The sequence below is a fragment of the Mercenaria mercenaria genome, chromosome 1 (assembly GCF_021730395.1).
Source record: "Mercenaria mercenaria strain notata chromosome 1, MADL_Memer_1, whole genome shotgun sequence".
In the NCBI taxonomy this organism is placed as follows: Eukaryota; Metazoa; Mollusca; class Bivalvia; order Venerida; family Veneridae; genus Mercenaria; species Mercenaria mercenaria.
Window position 1 is genome coordinate 112,046,780 of NC_069361.1, and position 20,949 is coordinate 112,067,728.

At 37.0% G+C, this 20,949-nt stretch overlaps 1 protein-coding gene across 1 annotated transcript in view; it reads right to left on the minus strand.

The window, feature by feature from the left end:
* The window catches only part of LOC123526433 (polypeptide N-acetylgalactosaminyltransferase 2-like), a 47,528-nt gene that overhangs the window by 14,660 nt on the left and 11,919 nt on the right, over window positions 1–20,949 (minus strand). Inside the window, exons 4-9 of the mRNA XM_045305580.2 lie at window positions 17,421–17,488; window positions 16,893–16,958; window positions 12,225–12,431; window positions 7,155–7,230; window positions 3,764–3,867; window positions 2,722–2,848 (exon numbers count right to left, since the gene is read on the minus strand). Coding sequence (XP_045161515.2) covers window positions 2,722–2,848; window positions 3,764–3,867; window positions 7,155–7,230; window positions 12,225–12,431; window positions 16,893–16,958; window positions 17,421–17,488 — 648 coding nt within the window. The remainder of the gene's footprint in view (window positions 1–2,721; window positions 2,849–3,763; window positions 3,868–7,154; window positions 7,231–12,224; window positions 12,432–16,892; window positions 16,959–17,420; window positions 17,489–20,949) is intronic.

Below are 20,949 nucleotides of genomic sequence, written 5' to 3' on the forward strand. Positions count from 1 at the left end.
CCAAAACGTAATTATTTGGCATCCAATTTAATGCAGTGTGTCTTTTATGCTTTTAAATACGGTACCTCGTGTATTCCATGTCTGGCTTTTTGACACGCTCGCCACACTTACACATTACGTCATGACCCAAACAGCTGTGTACTCCGATAACATTTTCCTTCGTACATGCGGGTAGCTAATTGCGCAATACACAATGTCAATGGTTTGACACGCTGCTGTGCCTGCTTTTAAATTAAAAGTTCTTAAAACTGCCGAAGAAAAGGGTATGTCGTAAACACATTGCTGCAAGTTTGTTTAAAGTCGGCAGGAAGCGTGTGCGCGAGTGGTGTAAAAACAAATCAAAAATGTATTTACCGTTTAATTTTCTGTTACGTACCGTACTTAGTACAAATGTTTTGGACTTATGGTACATGGACTGTTTAAAAGTGTGTTTAATTTTTAATACATTGGACTTTAGTACTGTAAATTACTTATTATGTGGACTTATAAAAATGAGGTAGGTGATTTTTTTCCCGTTCTTGTTGACTTTTTCCCCCTCCAAAATGGGTGGGGGGCGTTAATTAGAGGGGGGGCCTTAATTCGGGAAAATACGGTACATGTTGTATTTATCTAAATCCATGCCAACTTAGCACCGCCTACAGGTGCCATCGCTCGTCTGCAAGTGCTGGTCAGTAAGTAAGAAAAGTGTTATAGTTCAGAATTTCTAAGTACAAAAAGGGCCATATTTTTGATAAAATGCAGGTTAGAGTTAAGGTTCTTGGTCTCCATAGTCAACTTATGATGATAAACAAGTATGCAAAGTTTCAAAGCTATAGCTCTTATAGTGTTTGAGGAAGATGGACCTAAACAATAAATTTTGCCAAAAAAATCAAATTTTCTAAGTACAAATAGGGCCATAATTCTGAAAAAATCCATATCAGAGTTATGGTTCTTGTCAAACATAGTCAACTTTTGATGATTAACAAGTGTGCCAAGTTTCAAAGCTGTAGCTCTTACAGTTTTTAAGACAAGGCAGTCTGAAAGACAGATTTATCACCTGCCACTGTTATGGATAGTGAAAGGGATGATGGTATTGGATGGAAGCATAGACGTTGTCAATTATATTTTATAGTCCATGTATGTTGACATTAATGAATTTGAAAATTCTTCAAGAGGTTTAGAGATACAAAGCGGACACAAAATGGAAGGCTCAAACTTTTGACCTCAAGTTGTGACCTTGACCTTGAGCCAACATGGCTGATTCACGAGTTCTGCACATCGTCTTGATGAGATGATCATTTGACCTAAGTATCATGAAAATCCTTCACAGGGTTTAAGAGATACAGTGCTCAAACCTTTGACCTTGAGTTGTGATCCTGACCTTCAAGGGTTTAGGAGATACAGAGCGGACTCAAAATGGAAGGCTCAAACTTTTGACCTTGGGTTGTGACCTTGACCTTGAGCCGCCATAGCTGAATCATGAGTTCTGCACATCCTCATGATGAGGTGATCATTTGACCAAAGTTTCAAGAAAATCTTTCAAGAGGTTTAAGAGATACAGAGCGGACACAAAATGGAAGGCTCAAACCTTTGACCTTAAGTTGTGACCTTGACCTTGAGTTGACATGGCTGACTCACGAGTTCTGCACATCGTCTTGATGAGGTGATTTGACCAAAGTCTCATGAAAATCCTTCAAGGGGTTTAGAAGATACAGAGCAGACACAAAATGGAAGGTTCAAACCTTTGACCTAGAGTTGTGACCTTGACCCAGACATGGGTGACTCGTGAGTTCTGCACATTGTCTTTATGAGGTGATCATTTGACCCAAGTTTCATGAAAATCCTTCGAAAGGTTTAGGAGATACAGAGTGGACACAAAATGTTATGGGCAGACAGAAGGATGGAAGACGGCAGGACAGACGGAGACCATTCCAACAAGAGCTCATAGAACACGAAATGCCCCCACTGATGCATTCAGTAATTGCACATGGAACAGAATTTATTTGGTCACTGTACACAAAAATTCAAATGTTCTGGGTCAATGTGACCTTGACATTAGACCTATTGACCTCAAAATCAATAGGGATCATCTGCTGGTCATGATCAACCTCATTATTAAGTTTCGCGATCCTAGGCCTAAGCAATCTCAAGTTATCATCTGGAAACCGTTTAACTGTCTGGGTCACTGTGACCTTGATCTTTGACCTACTGACCTCAAAATCAATAGGGTCATCTGATGGTCATGACCAACCTCCCTATCACCTTTCATAATCCTAGGCCCAAGCGTTCTTGAGTTATCATCCAGAAACGGATTGGTCTACATACCGACCGACATACAGACTGACAAAACAATATACCCCTCCTTCTTCGAAGGGGGGCATAAAAAGGTGGACCTAAACAAAAATTTAACAAAGAAACTGGAATTTTCTAAGAACAAAAAGGACCATAATTTTGACAAAATGCAAATCAGAGCTATGGTTCTTGGCCTACTTAGTCACCCAATAGTGACAAACAAGTATGCCAAGTTTCAAAGCTGTAGCTCTTATGGTTTATGAGAAAAGGTGGAACTAAACAAAGATTTTAACCAACGCAGACGATAAAGTGACAACAATACCTTGTAGATTTTTTACAAAATCAGACGAGCTAAAAACAGGATAATTATTCTTCATTTCAAAGCTTTAGGCCCCGCATAGATAAATATTTGCCTACCCTCTCCGATCTCTGACATTACAGTGATCTTACTTCAGATAGATATTCTGTTTTCCCAAGGGTATCCCATGTATTTCACTGTCAAGATTATGTTGTCCTACACGACTACACATCAGTATCTCCACAACCCCATTGCACAACCATGTCTTCAATGACAGTTCTGCAAACATATAATATTGCCTTTTTTTTTATTATATAAAATGTCTCAACTGTTGTTTTTGGATGTTTTTTATCTAAAGAACTGGAGTGTCTGGCTACATACTGAAATTGTATTAAAGGTGTTGTCTAACTATTCATAGTTCTGAATAATTTTTGACAGAGTACAATCACATTTATCAGAGAATTATTTAAGGAACAAAGAGACCCATTACATAGAGTAAGATTCCTGTAAGGAATTTATATTTTATTCTAGCATAAAACTGCTGTTATTGTCACTTTTCGGGGATGTTTTAACAGGACAGAAAACGTGTGTTAACAGAGAGATTCTCGCGCTCACATGCTGTTATAACACCTTTTTATAGAAGCGCGTTCCGTGGCAAAGCGTAAACGTATTACGGCCCCAAAACGGATAATTCAAAAGGAAATGACGTCAACGTGAAAAAACATAAGTGTTTTATATAGAATAGCGTTAGTGCATGTTCTTTTCGTGTTAACATCTACAGAATCCCGAGGGATTCTGCATGTTATAACACAAAAAAAACGTGTGTTATCCCTACATAAAAATACCACAATTTAATGCGAAACTATTTAAAAAGTGGACCTTTTTTCATTCCAATATAATTACTAGTTTTGTATTAGAATTTGATAGATAATCTGATATTTCAACAATCTGAACCAAAAGGCAAGTTTTAAAATTGCATGTACAGCTTTTGAATTTATTTACTTCGAATCTATCTTGGTTGTACAATAGTCAAAGGGAGGTAATATATCTCTAAGAACTTTCATTTCTATCATGTAATTGTCAAACTGTCATATAAAAATTTCACAACTTCATTTTTTTATCTAAAAAAATCTCTTTAAAACAAGCCTCTTTAAGACCAAGCCAGCTTCAAGTCATGTTTAAGGTATCACATACCAAAATTTTCTCCACCTTCCAATTCTAATTCAGGATCAAATTTTCCTAGCTGAAGAAATCTTTCTCTTCTGATACTGAATACATGACCTGGATAAACTGGTGACCTGAAAATAATGAGATTCATTTAAGTTTGTTATACAGAGCTTTCCGAGGGTGTAGGAAAACAACAACTCCTTAAATTGCCAGTCCATAATTTGCGCTATTGACTGGTCTTGAGTTTAAAATATTAATTTGCTAAGCTAAAGTTAAAACCTGAAGGAAAAAATATGAAATTTTATTTCTGATGTAATGTAATAAAACACTTATTGAATGGCTAGCCGGTCAATAGTCAAAATTGTACATTATTACACAAGTTTATATACACATCACCACTCTATAGTTTGTGCTATGACTGGTCTATACTCAACACGTGTTTGCTTGGCTAAAGCACAAACTTTATACTAAGGTATGTGAATTTCCTTCTCTGCAATTAAAAGTTATTGAACAGACAAATAAAAGCTTGATCTGTAAGTGTGATATTGAACTTTGATTTAGTGGTCTATGCCTTGCATAGAAACACTGTGTTATTAGGATGAATGTTAGTGAGATGTTATTTGAATGGCCATCTACTTGTACAAACATACAAAAGTTAATAGACCCAACAAGAAAAATGAAGTAAAATTTTAGACCTCCTAGTGTGACCTCAACCTCTGAGCTAGGGATCTAGGTCTTACACACAATGCATTATCTAGTAATAGTGAGTATAAATATTTGTCCATTCATGTAACAGTAATACAGGTACAATGTTTGACCTCTAAAAGTGATCTTGACCTCATAGCTAGGGGTTAAGGTCTAAGATGCAACATATTTTCTAGTTATACATCCATCCCCTCATACAGAAGTTAGAGACTGGACATGGAAACAATGTTACATTTTTCTAGTTGAGTGATACTTTTAAGGTAGGGGTATTGGTCTTGAAATGTTACCATGCATGTTTGTGCCTAGTTGTTCCAATATCCATGCATGCATAAATAGTTACAAAGCAGACAAGAAAAATAACCTTAAATCTTTTAACTTTCAAGTGTGACCTTGACCTTTCAGGTAGGGATATGGATTTTAAACAAGAGGGCCAAGATGGCCCTAGGTCGCTCACCTAAGAAACACTCCATAACAGTGTAAAACATGTTTGACCTAGTGATTTCATGGAAACAAATATTCTGATCAATTTTCATTAAGACTGGACCAAAAAATTGGTCTCTTGCGATAAAACAAGCATTTTCTTAGATATGACCTAGTTTTTGACCCTAGATGACCCATGTTCAAACTCGACCTAGATTTTATCAAGGCAATCATTCTGACCAAAATTCATGAAGATCAACTGAAAAATACAGCCTCTATCACATACAGATGTTTTTTCTTTGATTTGACCAAGTGACCTAGTTTTTGACCTCAGATGACCCATATTCAAATTCGACCTAGATTTTACTAAGGCAATCAACCTGACCAAATTTCATAAAAATCAATTGAAAAAAACAGTCTCTATTGCATACACAAGATTTTTCTTTAATTTGACCTAGTGACCTAATTTTTGACCTCAGATAACCCATATTCAAAATTGACCTAGATTTCATCAAGGCAATCACTCTGACCAAATTTCATGAAGATCAATTGAAAAATACATCCTCTATTGCATACACAATGTTTTTCTTCGATTTGACCTAGTGACCTAGTTTTTGACCCCAGATGACCCATTTTCGAACTCGGCCTAGATTTTATCAAGGTTATCATTCTGGCTAAATTTCATGAAGATCAGTTGAAAAATACCGCCTCTATTGCATACACAAGGTTTTTCTTTGATTTGACCTAGTGACCTAGTTTTTGACCCCAGATGACCCATTTTCGAACTCGGCCTAGATTTTATCAAGGTTATCATTCTGGCTAAATTTCATGAAGATCAGTTAAAAAATACCGCCTCTATTGCATACACAAGGTTTTTCTTCGATTTGACCTAGTGACCTAGTTTTTGACCCCAGATGACCCATTTTCGAACTCGGCCTAGATTTTATCAAGGTTATCATTCTGGCTAAATTTCATGAAGATCAGTTGAAAAATACCGCCTCTATCGCATACACAAGGTTTTTACGTGATATGACCTAGTGACCTAGTTTTTGACCCGAGATGACCCATTTACGAACTCGACCTAGATTTCATCAAGGCAATCATTCTGACCAAAATTCATGAAGATCAATTGAAAAATACAGCCTCTATCGCATACACAAGGTTTTTCTTTGATTTGACCTAGTGACCTAGTTTTTGACCCGAGATGACCCATTTTCGAACTCGGCCTAGATTTCATCAAGGTTATCATTCTGACCAATATTCATGAAGAAGAATTGAAAAATACAGCCTCTATCGCATACACAAGGTTTTTCTTTGATTTGACCTAGTGACCTAGTTTTTGACCCGAGATGACCCATTTTCGAACTCGGCTTAGATTTCATCAAGGTTATCATTCTGACCAATATTCATGAAGATTAATTGAAATATACCGCCTCTATCGCATACACAAGGTTTTTCCTTGATTTGACCTAGTGACCTAGTTTTTGACCCGAGATGACCCATTTACGAACTCGGCCTAGATTTCATCAAAGTTATCATTCTGACCAATATTCATGAAGATTAAATGAAAAATACAGCCTCTATCGCATACACAAGGTTTTTCTTTGATTTGACCTAGTGACCTAGTTTTTGACCCGAGATGACCCATTTTCGAACTCGGCCTAGATTTCATCAAGGTTATCATTCTGACCAATATTCATGAAGATTAATTGAAAAATACAGCCTCTATCGCATACACAAGCTAAATGTTGACAGACGACAGACGACAGACAACGGACGACAGACGCCGGACATCGAGCGATCAGAAAAACTCACCGGAGCATTGCTCAGGTGAGCTAAAAAAATGGGATACATCTTCTTGTCATGGTGAATATAAAGCTAAGCAATTATTCATGCATGCATGAAATAGTAAGGAGACTAGAAAAATGACCATGAATCTTTGACCTCTGTGACCTTGACATTTAAGGTAGTGGTATGGGCCTTGAATGCAACATGTCAACTTGTTATGCTGAAGGCCTGTACAAAGTTATTTCAAAATCCTATAACTCTCAATAAATTACCAAATGGACAGTTTCTGTGCACAGGACAAACACAGACATTGATGCCCGCAAACACACAGAGACAGTGGTAACACTGTATGCTTCCATTTTTGACAGTAGGAGTATAAACACTTACTCTTCAGTTTATTACCAGTGCAAAACTGACCTGCTCATCATGGAATTTACTGATGTCAGCGATTCAAATTCGGAACTCTCGACCCATCTGGCCATGGAGGCCCTAAACTAATACATACCTCACAATTTTACCATTACTTTGCTTTTTCCCATTACTGTTGTCTTCCCATTTAAAAATCATACTCCAGTCAAAGCCTGAAAACATAATGTAATTATGTTAAAAAATTATGTTCTCTAAAGTAGATGTGTGGACACAGGGACCAAATTTACTGTCTTGCACAATCATATGCTACTTGTTTTAGATGTAAACTTTCATATACAGTAAAACACCACTCGCTCGAGGTTGAAAGGGGATGAGCAAAATGCTGAGTTGTCCATGGTTTCGACCCAAACAATGACCAACATACAAAGAAAACTGAAGTTTGCGAGGAAACGGTGATGCATAATAATAACAAACTGGCGACATTTAAAACAAGAGGACCATGATGGTCCTGAATCGCTCACCTCTTCCCACATGATCCAGTTTTGAGTATGACGTCGTTTTTTCTATTATTTGACATAGTGACCTAGTTTTTGAGCTCATGTGACCCAGTTTTGAACTTGACCTATATATTATCAAGATAAAAATTCTGACCAATTTTCATGAAGATCCATTGAAAAATATGGTCTCTAGAGAGGTCACAAGGTTTTTCTATTATTTGACCTATTGACCTAGTTTTTTAAGGCACGTGACCAAGTTTCAAACTTGACCTAGGTATCATCAAGGTGAACATTCTGACCAATTTTCATGAAGATCCATTCAAGGGTATGGCCTCTAGAGAGGTCACAAGGTTTTTCTATTTCAAGACCTACTGACCTAGTTTTTGATCACAGTTGACCCAGTTTCAAACTTGACCTAGATATCATCAAGATAAACATTCAGACCAACTTTCATACAGATCCCATGAAAAATATGGCCTCTAGAGAGGTCACAAGGTTTTTTCATTATTTGACCTACTGACCTACTTTTTGATGGCATGTGACCCACTTTCGAACTTGACCTAGACATCATCAGGATGAACATTCTGACCAATTTTTATGGAGATCCATTCACAAGTATGGCCTCTAGAGAGGTCACAAGGTTTTTCTATTTTTAGACCTACTGACCTAGTTTTTGATCGTACATGACCCTGTTTCGAACTTGACCTAGATATCATCAAGATGAACATTCAGACCAACTTTCATGAAGATCCATTGAAAAATATGGCCTTTAGAGAGGTCACAAGGTTTTTCTATTATTTGACCTACTGACCTAGTTTTTGATGGCATGTGACCCACTTTCGAACTTGACCTAGATATCATCAAGATGAACATTCAGACCAACTTTCATACAGATCCCATGGAAAATATGGCCTCTAGAGAGGTCACAAGGTTTTTCTATTATTTGACCTACTGACCTAGTTTTTGAAGGCATGTGACCCACTTTCAAACTTGACCTAGATATCATCAAGGTGAACATTCTGACCAATTTTCATGAAGATTTCATGAAATATATGGCCTCTAGAGAGGTCACAAAGTTTTTCTATTTTTAGACCTACTGACCTAGTTTTTGACCGCACATGACCCAGTTTCGAACTTGACCTAGATATCATCAAGATGAACATTCAGACCAACTTTCATACAGATCCCATGAAAAATATGGCCTTTAGAGAGGTCACAAGGTTTTTCTATTATTTGACCTACTGACCTAGTTTTTGAAGGCACGTGACCCAGTTTCGAACTTGACCTAGATATCATCAAGGTGTACATTCTGACCAATTTTCATGAAGATCTTGTGAAATATATGGCCTCTAGAAAGGTCACAAGGTTTTTCTATTTTTAGACCTACTGACCTAGTTTTTGACTGCACGTGACCCAGTTTCAAACTTGACCTAGATATCATAAAGATGAACATTCAGACCAACTTTCATACAGATCCCATGAAAAATATGGCCTTTAGAGAGGTCACAATGTTTTCCTATTTTTAGACCTACTGACCTGTTTTTGATGGCACCTGACCCAGTTTCTAACTTGACCTAGAATTTACCAAGATGAACATTCCGACCCATTTTCATAAAGATCCCATGAAAAATGTGACCTCTAGAGATGTCACAAGGAAAAGTTTACACACGCACGGACAGACGGACGACGGACCTACTGACCAGGTTTTTGATGGCACGTGACCCACTTTCGAACTTGACCTAGATATCATCAAGATGAACGTTCTGACCAATTTTCATGAAGATCTTGTGAAATATATGGCCTCTAGTGAGGTCACAAGGTTTTTCTATTTTTAGACCTACTGACCTAGTTTTTGAAGGCATGTGACCCAGTTTCGAACTTGACCTAGATATCATCAAGGTGAACATTCTGACCAATTTTCATGAAGATCCATTGAAAATTATGGCCTCTAGAGAGGTCACAATGTTTTCCTATTTTTAGACCTACTGACCTGTTTTTGATGGCAAGTGACCCAGTTTCTAACTTGACCTAGAATTTACCAAGATGAACATTCTGACCCATTTTCATAAAGATCCCATGAAAAATATGACCTCTAGAGATGTCACAAGGAAAAGTTTACGCACGCACGGACGGACGACGGACGCTGCACAATCACAAAAGCTCACCTTGTCACTTTGTGACAGGTGAGCTAAAAACGTATTACAAACGTTATCTATGATAGACGTTTCAATATGTAATTTGTAAATGGCTCAACTAAGACTTTTTATATTTACAACCATTGCGATACGTCTGTCGCGGCGTTTGATGTCACGGTCAATTTTCTTGAGCCAATCTTCGAAGATCAATTTTCTTCTTCAAATTATCCAAATTAAGGTCTCATAATTATCGTCACAATTTTATTTCCTTTATTTGCATGCAAACAACTGCTGGTTAAAATATAAAGATCTTGTAATTATCTTTCTCGATTATGCAGAAAAGATGTAGTAAGTAATAACACACTTGCTGTAAACTAAAACAAACAGTAATTGATCAATAAAACCTTTCTTCAACCTTTCAACAATAATTAATCTCATTATCAGATCAAATATACCAACAAACAAACATTTAAGATAGTCGGGGAATAGACCACGCAATTCTCACGGCTTGCAAATTTTTTTAATTAACCGACAGAAGGTGTGAAATATTTTGACACCTCTGCTGGAGTTTGACAGAAGCAACAAAGAGCAAATTAATGCACAGGGACCAGGTGTCATGCTCGAGCAATCGAGTTATCGATGCTCAACCCAGCCATGGTAATTTCACATAGAAAATAGAAGGAAACCCTCTGGGACCACATGAATTGCTCGAGCGACCCCGGGTGCTCGAGTCATCGATGCTCGGGCAAGCGGTGTTTCACTGTAACCCTTTGGTGGGTTGGGGGATGTGAGGAAAGAAACTGTTGGAGCATAAAAACCAAGAACTATTTGTAAAACACATACCGGTATGCCCACCATGATGGCTTGTCCAATTTTCAGTCCCATGATCACTGTGACATTAACTTTTGACCTACTAACCCCACAAAACAATAGGGTTCATGAATATCATAAGCACAATCATGCTATCAAGTATGATGATACTGGGTCAAGAGGTTCTCTTAAAGTATTGCATGGCAACGTTTTTCATGGTTCAGGCCCCTGTGACCTTGACCTTTGACCAACTGACCCCCCCACCCCCAACCAAAAAAAGTAGGGGTCATCTACATTATAAGCCCAATAATGCTATCAAAATTGAAGGTTCTGGGTGAAGTGGTTCTAAAGTAACGGAGAGTAAAGGTCCTTTGACCTAATGCTACAACAAATAATAGGTATCATCTACTTCATAAGCTAAATTTTGCTACCAAGTTTCAAGGTCCAATGGTTCTCTAGTTATTGTGCAGAAACTGTTTTCACGGTTCAGGCCCGTGACCTTAACCTTTTGACTAACTGACCGCAAAAACAAAAGGGGTCATCTATTTCATAAGCCCAATCATGCTACCAAGTTTGAAGGTTCTGGATCAAGCAGTTCTCCAGTTATTGGGCGGAAACCATTTTCAAGGTCAGGCTCCTGTAACCTTGACTTCTGACCTACTAATCTTAAAAACTATAGGGGTCATCTACCCCATAAGCCCAATCATGCTAACAAGTTTGAAGGTTATGTGGTTCTCCAGTTATTCACTCTACCAACAGATGGATGGACCAACCGACATACCGAACCATGTGACCGACATGTGCAAAGCAATCTACCGCTGCTTCTAAGAAGGGGGCATCAAAGGATGTAAATCACAAACAAAACCCTAGGTGTTCAACTTCACATGCAGTAACATTCCTATGTTTGAGTATTCGACGTAAAATACTTTTTTCAGATACACATGATGAAAATTTGAATGAGCATCTGGAAGGATGGATACAAGCAAATCTAAGTGCCCAACCACTACAAACAAACAAACAAAAATTTGAACGGCACAAAAATAAGACATACTAGATCGAGCTAGCGAGGTTGATGATATCATTACTGGTTAAGCTTAGATCTTGGCATGCAAGTTACTTGCCGGAAACAAGTCAGTAATGGTACAGAATCCAGGAATACTGGTTAGGTTAAACGATCAATTTAGATCTTAGCTCAAATATTTTTCTCTTGGCAAGACTTAATGGTGCTATTTGTATATTCTAAACCAATTTTTTCAGATGTAGCTACCAAATACTCTGCTTTTACATACACACTGTTAAGAATATAAGAATAGGGGCAGCAGCAGTTGGTTTTTTTTTTTTTTTTTGTTTTAACGCTGTTTTTCAACAGTATTTCAGTCACGTAACGGCGGGCAGTTAACCTAACCAGTGTTCCTGGATTCTGTACCAGTACAAACCTGTTCTCCGCACGTAACTGCCAACTTCCCCACATGAATCAGAGGTGGAGGACTAATGATTTCAGACACAACGCCTGCGGATCGAACTCACGACCCCCCCATCCGTAGACCAACGCTCTAACTACTGAGCTAAGCAGGCGGGCAGCAGATGTTGTTATCTAACATGAAACTTCCTGTATTAAACTTTGTTTATTTACCTCCCTTAAAAAATACTGATGAAGCAAAATATCATCCCTATAACAGCCCCTGCAAAACCTGTCAGAAATTGGGTTCTATCTACAACTAATCAAAGCAATTTTTAAATAGACCTCATTTTCTTTATAATTACCTCCCCTTCCAGAATTCATCGAGGCAGAGTATTCTCCATTTACATCAATTTTGTCAAGAACAGGAGCAACAACTGCTGTTGGAAACTGAGTTAATCTATCAATAACTGGTTGAAGCCATCCTACATTCACCTCGCACTCAGCTTTGATAAAAGTTAACACAGACCCCTGTGCCATGCTTGCTGCAAGATTGTAGGATCTAATTAAACCTGTGGATAAAAATATTGAGTCATGTTACAAATGTATTAAACCCAAAAATACAATTATATGCTACTGAAGTTATAAAAGCTAAACAAGCAAGTATATCAAAGTAGCCTCATTTTTTTTCTCAACTGTGGCCTATACAAGACAGGAGTGTGTCTCCTTGTGCCTATATCAGGTCTTTCAAACAACGACAGTACTCAAGACTGAAAATGGATGATTTTATTGTCCAGACAAGGGTTCATCTACGAATGTATCCACTATGTAATGAACATGGTAAGTCAGTATTCAACCTCACACATACACTAATGCAGGGTATAACAAGAGCTGTCACAGGAGACAGCGCGCTCGACTATTTCGATGCTGGATAGTGAAACTGGGCACATCTGAGGAAACTGGAGCTGTCACTGGAGAGTTTAATTACTCCAATGATGGATGAAGATAATGCACAATAGCCTGAGTCTGTATCAAAAATATCAAGTAATAAGACAGGTAAATATAAAGTGTATCAAAACATTATATAATTATAATTCTAAACAAAAAGGTGGCATAATTAATAAAATATTGGTGCAGGAGTTATGCACCTTGTGTCATACAATGAAGATGATGATGTGAAACAAGTACTTCAAGTATGAATCAAATCCATTCAGTAATAACTGAGATATAGTGAAAATAGATTAAAATTAACCTTAAATTCTAAGTAAAAGGGGTAATAATTCATGAAACACTGGTGCTAGAGTTATGAACCTTGTGTCATAGGATGTGGGTGATGATGCTGAACAACTAATTCAAGTATGAATCAAATCCATTCAGTAATAACAGAGATAGAGTAAAAGTGCATCAAAACTTTAACCTGAAATTCTAAGTAACAAGAGTGCAAGAATGTCACAATATACGCCCGTCACAGCAAATTTCTTTACTCTAGCACCTGTATTTGCAAATGGAATTTTAATTTTGTGGTTGTTTAGTAATAACTAAGTGTTTTGTTTTTCTAAGTCCACAAAAAAACTCCTTACCAGGTAGAGATACCTTAAAATACACCTAAAATTGGAAAGTAACATCTATGTTGTACCACAGAAAAGTGGTCTTGGTTTTTCCCTACGGTCAATTATAAAAAAGTTACAATATAAGTTATTTATAGTAACAACTAAGGGAAGTTAATCTTAAAAAAAAAAAAAAAAAAAAAAAAAAAAAAAAAATAAAAAAAAATTGCAAGTCCACACAAAAATCTTTACCAGGTAGAGACTGGTCAAAATACACCTCAAAATTGGATGTAGCATGCATGTTGTACTACAGAAAAGTGGTCTCGATTTTTCCCTACGACTAGTAATGAAAAAGTTACAATATAAGCTATTTATAGTAACAACAAAGGGAAGTAATTCTAAAGAAGGGAACTGCGCATGACACTTCGTCTCATGATGGTGTATAATTGTGTCAAGTTACATCAAAATCCCTCCATGCATGAAGAAGAAATGCTTCGGACAAAGTCATTCTTGTATCTGACCTTTGGCCTCTAAGTGTGACCTTGACCTTAGACCTAGGGACCTGGTTCTTGCGCATGACACTACGTCTTGTGGTGGTGAACATTTGTGCCAAGTTATATCAAAATCCCTCTATGCATGAAGAAGAAATGCTCCGGACAAGGTTTTCATTCTTGTATCCTTTGACCTCTAAGTGTGACCTTGACCTTAGACCTAGAGACCTGGTTCTTGCGCATGACACTCCGCCTCATGGTGGTGAACATTTGTGCCAAGTTATATCAAAATCCCTCTATGCATGAAGAAGAAATGCTCCGGACAAAGTTTTCATTCTTGTATCCTTTGACCTCTAAGTGTGACCTTGACCTTAGACCTAGGGACCTGGTTCTTGCGCATGACACTCCTTCTCATGATGATGAACAATTGTGCCAACTTTCATCAAAATCCCTCTATGCATGAAGAAGATATGCTCCGGACAAAGTCATTCTTGACTTTGACCTTTGACCTCCAAGTGTGACCTTGACCTTAGACCTAGGGACCTGGTTCTTGCGCATGACACTCCGTCTCATGATGGTGAACAACTGTGCCAAGTTTCATCAAAATCCCTTCATGCATGTAGAAGATATGCTCCGGACAAGGTCTGTGGACGCCGCCCGCCCGCCGCCCGCCCGCCCGCCAGGGGCGTTCCCATAATACGTCCCGTTTTTCAAACGGGCGTATAAAAAGGGGGAATAATTCATGAAACATTGGTGCTAGAGTTATGCACCATGTGTCATAGCAGGCCTCGACCTTAGCGGTGGACCGTTGGACCGACGCAACCATAATATTGGCAGGTCCACTAACTATCAAAAGTTGGGAAGACCGACGGTCAACCAATTTTCAGTCACGGTCTGCAAATAAAATAAAACCCTTAAAAGTGAAAAATAAGAGGAAAAAATCGTACCCATATCGGCAAATTCACAAAACGAAAGTTAGTTGATTTTGCCTTAAGTACGGCATTCTACAGTTATAATAAGCATTGGCGAGTTAAAGTCGGGATAGCACGATTGGACTACTCCACCGATCGGGCGAGTGGTTTTTACGTGGTAACTTTACCAAATTGAGAAATTACATCGGGCAAAATTACCTGGGTTGACTGGAATTTACCCGCGAATCGTAAAAATATCAAAACGTCATGCTGGTAATTTTCCATTCCACAAGCACGTGCGCCCTATCGTAATATCTAATTTACATCGCGGTTACTTTTGACACAAAAAAAAACGCGCGTAGTGCATTCATTTTTTAATATAATCACTTCAAATTTACAACACCGCTTGAGAACTAATACAGTTTGAATTCTATAACAATTTTAATAAGATATCGACAGGAATGTAGGCAAAATTCTTTAAAAACGATCAAATTTTCATATAATGTTTTGTAAAATTTCAAACAGCACGATCTTGATTTTTTCTTTATTTCTTAAAGTAAATAAACGATACATACTATGGTAATAAAATTCAGACTTTTGACCAGGAAGTACAAAAAACACAATTAAAAAATCTTAAATAATGAAAAAGCGGCAGCAATTTAAATACATGGAGTAAAAGGATTTTTGGCAAACAGATAATTTCTGTTAGCGCGGCAGAATAGGTTACGTGACCTCGTGAACGTAAATAGAAATGTGGTTTTAAAATAAAGCAGTATGATGTCGTTGCGGTTTTTAGTAAGTTTTAAATGATTCTTTGTACATGTATTTTTTGACACAACACTTTGTTAGATATTCTTCTCAAACAATAATGTAAATTCCTTGAGGGCAAATAGGTCACAGAGGTAGGATATCCACTATCATCGTTCACGGTTTAACACATTTGCATGTCAGTTTATTCGGGATATTGCACATTCGCTTTTAAAAAATTAAAGAAAAAACTTTTTTATTGATTTCTTCTCAACAATTTAAGGAATCGAGAAAGTACGATCAGACAGTGATGTGTCACATGGCGCGAAAAAATGACGTAATGCCATGATAATCGCGGGCAACTATACCGCTTTGATCTCCACTTCAGATGCCATAATATTACCGACACACTTCATTTAGCTCTTTGAGAGGTGTTAATTGATAATGAAAATAAGGCCAATTACTTAGTTTATCAACAGAATAATTACCGATGATTGTTAATGTTTTTTTTTTTTTTTTTTTTTTTTTTCATTTTCAACACGGGTCGGGTGGATGATGATTATTGTGTCCATATTTTGGGACACTTTTCAAAATAATTATTTTCGGGATAACAGATTGCTACAGTCTTCATTTTTAATTATTTTAGAAATAAGTCCTGTTTCTTTGAGTCATATGAAGTTATGACATCTACAACATCACAATTTATGTGATAGAATTGGAGGTCCACTAAAGTCTGAGCAGGTCTACTAGATTTTAGCAGTTGGTGGACCTGCTGGCAACTGCTGAAAAAAGTTAAGGTCGAGGCCTGCATAGGATGTGGGTGATCATGTTGAACAACTAATTCAAGTATGAATCAAATACATTCAGTAATAACAGAGATAGAGTGAAAGTGCATAAAACTTTAACCTTAAATTCTAAGTAAAAAAGGGAAATAATTCATTAACAATTTGTGCCAGAATTATGCAGCTTGTGTCATATAATGTGGGTGATGATGTTGAACTATTATTTTAAGTTTGAATCAAATCCATTCAGTAATAACAGAGATAGGGTGAAAGTGCATCAAAACTTTAACCTGAAAATCTAAGTGAAAAGGGGGGGATAAATCATGAAATATTGGTGCAAGAGTTATGATCCTTATGTCAGATGATGTGGGTGATGATGAGGAATAACTATTTTAAGTTTGAATCAAATCCATCAAGTAATTACTGAGATATGATGAAAAAAGAGAAAGTGTAAAAAAAACTTTCCAAGGTGGGGACGCGGAAAGACACCGACGCCGGGTCGAGTAGGATAGCTCTCCTTATACTTCGTATAGTCGAGCGAAAAATGATAATTACCTTCTTGCTTCTGGTTTCCAATTATCTTCACTTTTGGAATTCTTGACAACATTTCACCTGTATTTGCTGAAAATGATTTACAAATATACATCTACTTCTCTGACAGTAATATAAAGGAAGTATTCATCCAATATTCCACATTCTATATTTTCACCACGATCAATCACTTTGTATTCTAAATATTTAAGGCCAGAAACTACACTGAGCTGCAGAAATCCATCCATCCTGATAACATCCATGCTGAGCAGGGAGACAAATAGAACAGCTCTCAGACATAAACTATCAACCAATAAGGATAATGCAAAAATTGTCATTCGGAAAATGTTTCTAGCTAACCAATCAAAGGCATCAAACTCCAAGCTTATAAACCCGATTTTGGTAAAACGTCAGAATTCAACCTTGCTATTGTTCATTTTTAGACAACCAATCAGAAGCCAGTGTTTTGAGACTTGTCTTCAATCACAATCTTGCATCAACTTTGCATTATGTTCATATTAAACTGTAAAACTTGAGAAAACTTATACTTACCATCTTCACTGTTGTCATCAACAAGCAGGATTTCCTCTACCATCTCTGCTGGACTTCTAAGCAAAATACTGAAAACCAAGAAAATTAAAGAAAATCTGCTTTACCTGAAAACAAAAGCTTTAAAAATTTCCATTAAAAAATGTTAAAGTAAAATCTATAGTTTTGTCAAATTTATTCTGGGGTGAAGCATTTTTTATATATCTTATTAATGAGCTTACCAAGAGGGATTGGAAATGAATAGACACCATTATAATAATAATAATATTGTCACTTCAGAAAATGGATAAGTTCATTATGTTGTGTGGAGGTGACAAATCATGTATGAAAACACAATAATAGAGTATTGCAGCGGAGTGCAGATCATATAAATTTCACCAAAAGCCCTAGGCCAAAGCTGAAAAGATAGTTTGTACACCAGTCTCAAAACCCCAACATATGATTGGTTCATTTTCAAAACAGGTTTGGTACTGACCAATGGGAAAATATTGGAATCTATTCTGAAGAAAAGATTAGATGCTATCTTTGATAGTCTGCAAAATCCATTACAACGTGGTTTTACTGAACAGAGTTCTTCTATGAATGCAGCTTTTCTCGTTACTGAAGCATTTGAATATCACAGGGAAGTGAACAAACCACTACTCTTTGTAACACTTGATGCTCAAAAGGCATTTGACAGAGTCAATCATTTTATTCAATAAACTTTTTCATATCGGTGTTCAAGGATCTTTCTGGTTACTCATAAGAAATTTGTACAGACAATCAACAGTGAAAATTAAATGGGAAAGCCAGCTGTCTGAAGACTTTGAATTGAAACAAGGTACAAAGCAAGGGGCCCAACTGTCCACAACACTCTACAAAATATATCATAATCATTTGCTCAACATGATACAAGACAGTGGATTAGGTGCATTCATTGGGAGCGTAAAAGTAGCAGCCCCTACATCATGTGCAGATGACACAGCATTACTGTCAAACACCACTGCAGACTTACAGTCCATGCTCGATATTGTAGATTTTAATACAAAAAGAGTATTAGTCAAGATAAATCCTGAGAAATCAGAAATACTCGCTGTTCGTGGAAATCAGTCACCAAATGTCACACTTAACGTTACGGTCAATCAGTATCTTGTGTATCAAATATTAAAAATTTAGGACTAAACAGAAACAACAAGCAAATTCGATGAATTGGTATCCCCCGCCGAAAGGGTTTGTGGTGAGGAATGGCAAAAAGATATATCCGGCAAAAAGTTAAGGATGTTAATAAGAAGCAAATAATTTCATTAGTCAAAATCAATTTAACAGAAAACAAATGTTTAATTAAAGAGTACATAATAAATGTATGATACTTTGATCCTGACTTAAGAATTTATTTTGAATGGGATATGCTTACTGTAATAAGCTTAGCTTTTAAAATTAAATGCAGTTAATTGAAATGTGAGCTTGAAGTTTAACTGGAATGAAATATTGTCTTTGAGTGGTTTGGCACCAGGTGTTGCTGTTTTACATGTACATTTGAACTTAAAAGATCAGATGTCCTTAAGAAAACACAGGTAAGATATCTTGAACATGGCTGAGGGCAAGGTTTGTGCAGTCACAACTTAACATGTTGAAGGTTTGAACATTTAAAAAAAAAAAAAGGAATGGAAATATATATATCTATATATAGATATATGTATATTTATTTTTTTAGGGGGTGGGGGTGCAGAGGAGAGGAAACAAAATTTCACATGTTGATTATAAATATTGATTGAAAATTAAAAATGAAAAAAAAAAAAGGTAAAAGAGTGAAGTTGGAGTTGGGGGGGGGGGGGGGGAGCAGAGGATGCATGATCAGTGGTGGGCATGACTGGATGGGGAAGTGAGGTGGGGGAATGGTACAACTTGGAAGGTTTGAAAAAAGTCTAAAATAAGAAATGAAAAAAATAATTTTTTTTTTTTGGGGGGGGGGAGGGGGGGGGGGGGGGGGGGGGGGTGTGACCAAGGCAAGTGGGTGACCAGGTGTGGGTGCGCAACTTCACATGTTTATAATAAATGTTCACAGAAAAGAATGAAAGAAATTTAATGAAATTCTGCCAAATGGTAAGTTTGTAATGTACAAATATGTGGATTTTTAGACAATTAAAGGGCAATAACTCTGAAGTTACAAAAAGAAATCCTTACAAAATTGTCTGTGCACAACCACATTATAGTGCTCTAAATTTTGTTAAAGTTTCATAGTTCTAGGTCAAATATGTCAAAAGTTATGATGCAGAAATTGGCATATCTATAGATCTATAGTACCCTATATAGTTAACACTAGAAACTTCTAAGGGCCATAACTCTGGTGTTACTTGGGCAATCTGTCTGAAACTTGATGGGCCCCATAACCTCATAGTGGTGAACATGTATATGAAGTTTGTTAAAAAAAAATCTAAAATAAGGAATGATTTTTTTTTCTTTTTTGGGTGGGGGGGGGGGGGTCAGGGGATAAGGGGGGAGGTGTGTGATCAAGGTAAGGGGGTGACCAGGTGTGGGTACACAACTTCACATGTTTACAATAAATGTTCATGGAAAAGAATGAAAGAAATTTAATGAAATTGTACCAAATGGTAAGTTTGTTATGTACAAATATGTGGATTTTTATACAATTAAAGGGCAATAACTCTTAATTTACAAATAAATCCAAATGAAATTGTGTGTACACAACCACATTATGGTGATCTAAATTCTGTTTAAGTTTCATAGTTCTAGGTCAAATATATCAAAAGTTATGATGCAGAAATTGCCATATTTATAGTACCCTATATAGTTAACACTAGAAACTTCTAAGGGCCATAACTCTGGTGTTACTTGGGCAATCTGACTGAAACTTGACGGGCCGCAAGAACTCATTGTGGTGAACATGTATATGAAGTTTTAAATAAATATTCCCAACCATTTCCTAGATATGGCTCCGGACGGAAAGACGGACGGACGGACAGAAAGACGGACGGAAGGACGGATGGACGGACAACGCCAAAACTATATCCCTCCGACTTTCGTCGGGGGATAACAAGAACTTAGTAGATACAGACAAGGTGATAAATACAGCACAGAAGACAGTATATTCGCTTCTGGTCCCGGGTCTACATGCACGTCAAGGAATGTCGCCAAAAGCAACTTACAAAATATGGAGGACATATGTTACACCTAGATTTTTATATGGTATTGAAGTACAAACTTTAACAAAAACAAATCTTCAGAAATTAGAAGCTTATCAAAGAAAAATTTATCATCAACTACAGGGGTTACCAGATAGAACATCCAATGCTGCTGTGTACACACTGCTTGGAGGTGAACCAGTTGAACTGACTATAGACAGGAACACATTAGCACTTTTTCTAAATATAGCGAGATTACCGGAGTCTGTTGAATATAAAGTTTTGAAAAGACAACTTGCAATGTCAGATAGTAACAGATATTCATTTTCCTCAAATGTCAGAAACATTTTAGTAAAATACGGTCTACCTTCACCAGAAGAATTACTTCGTGATGTTCCAACTAAGGATAA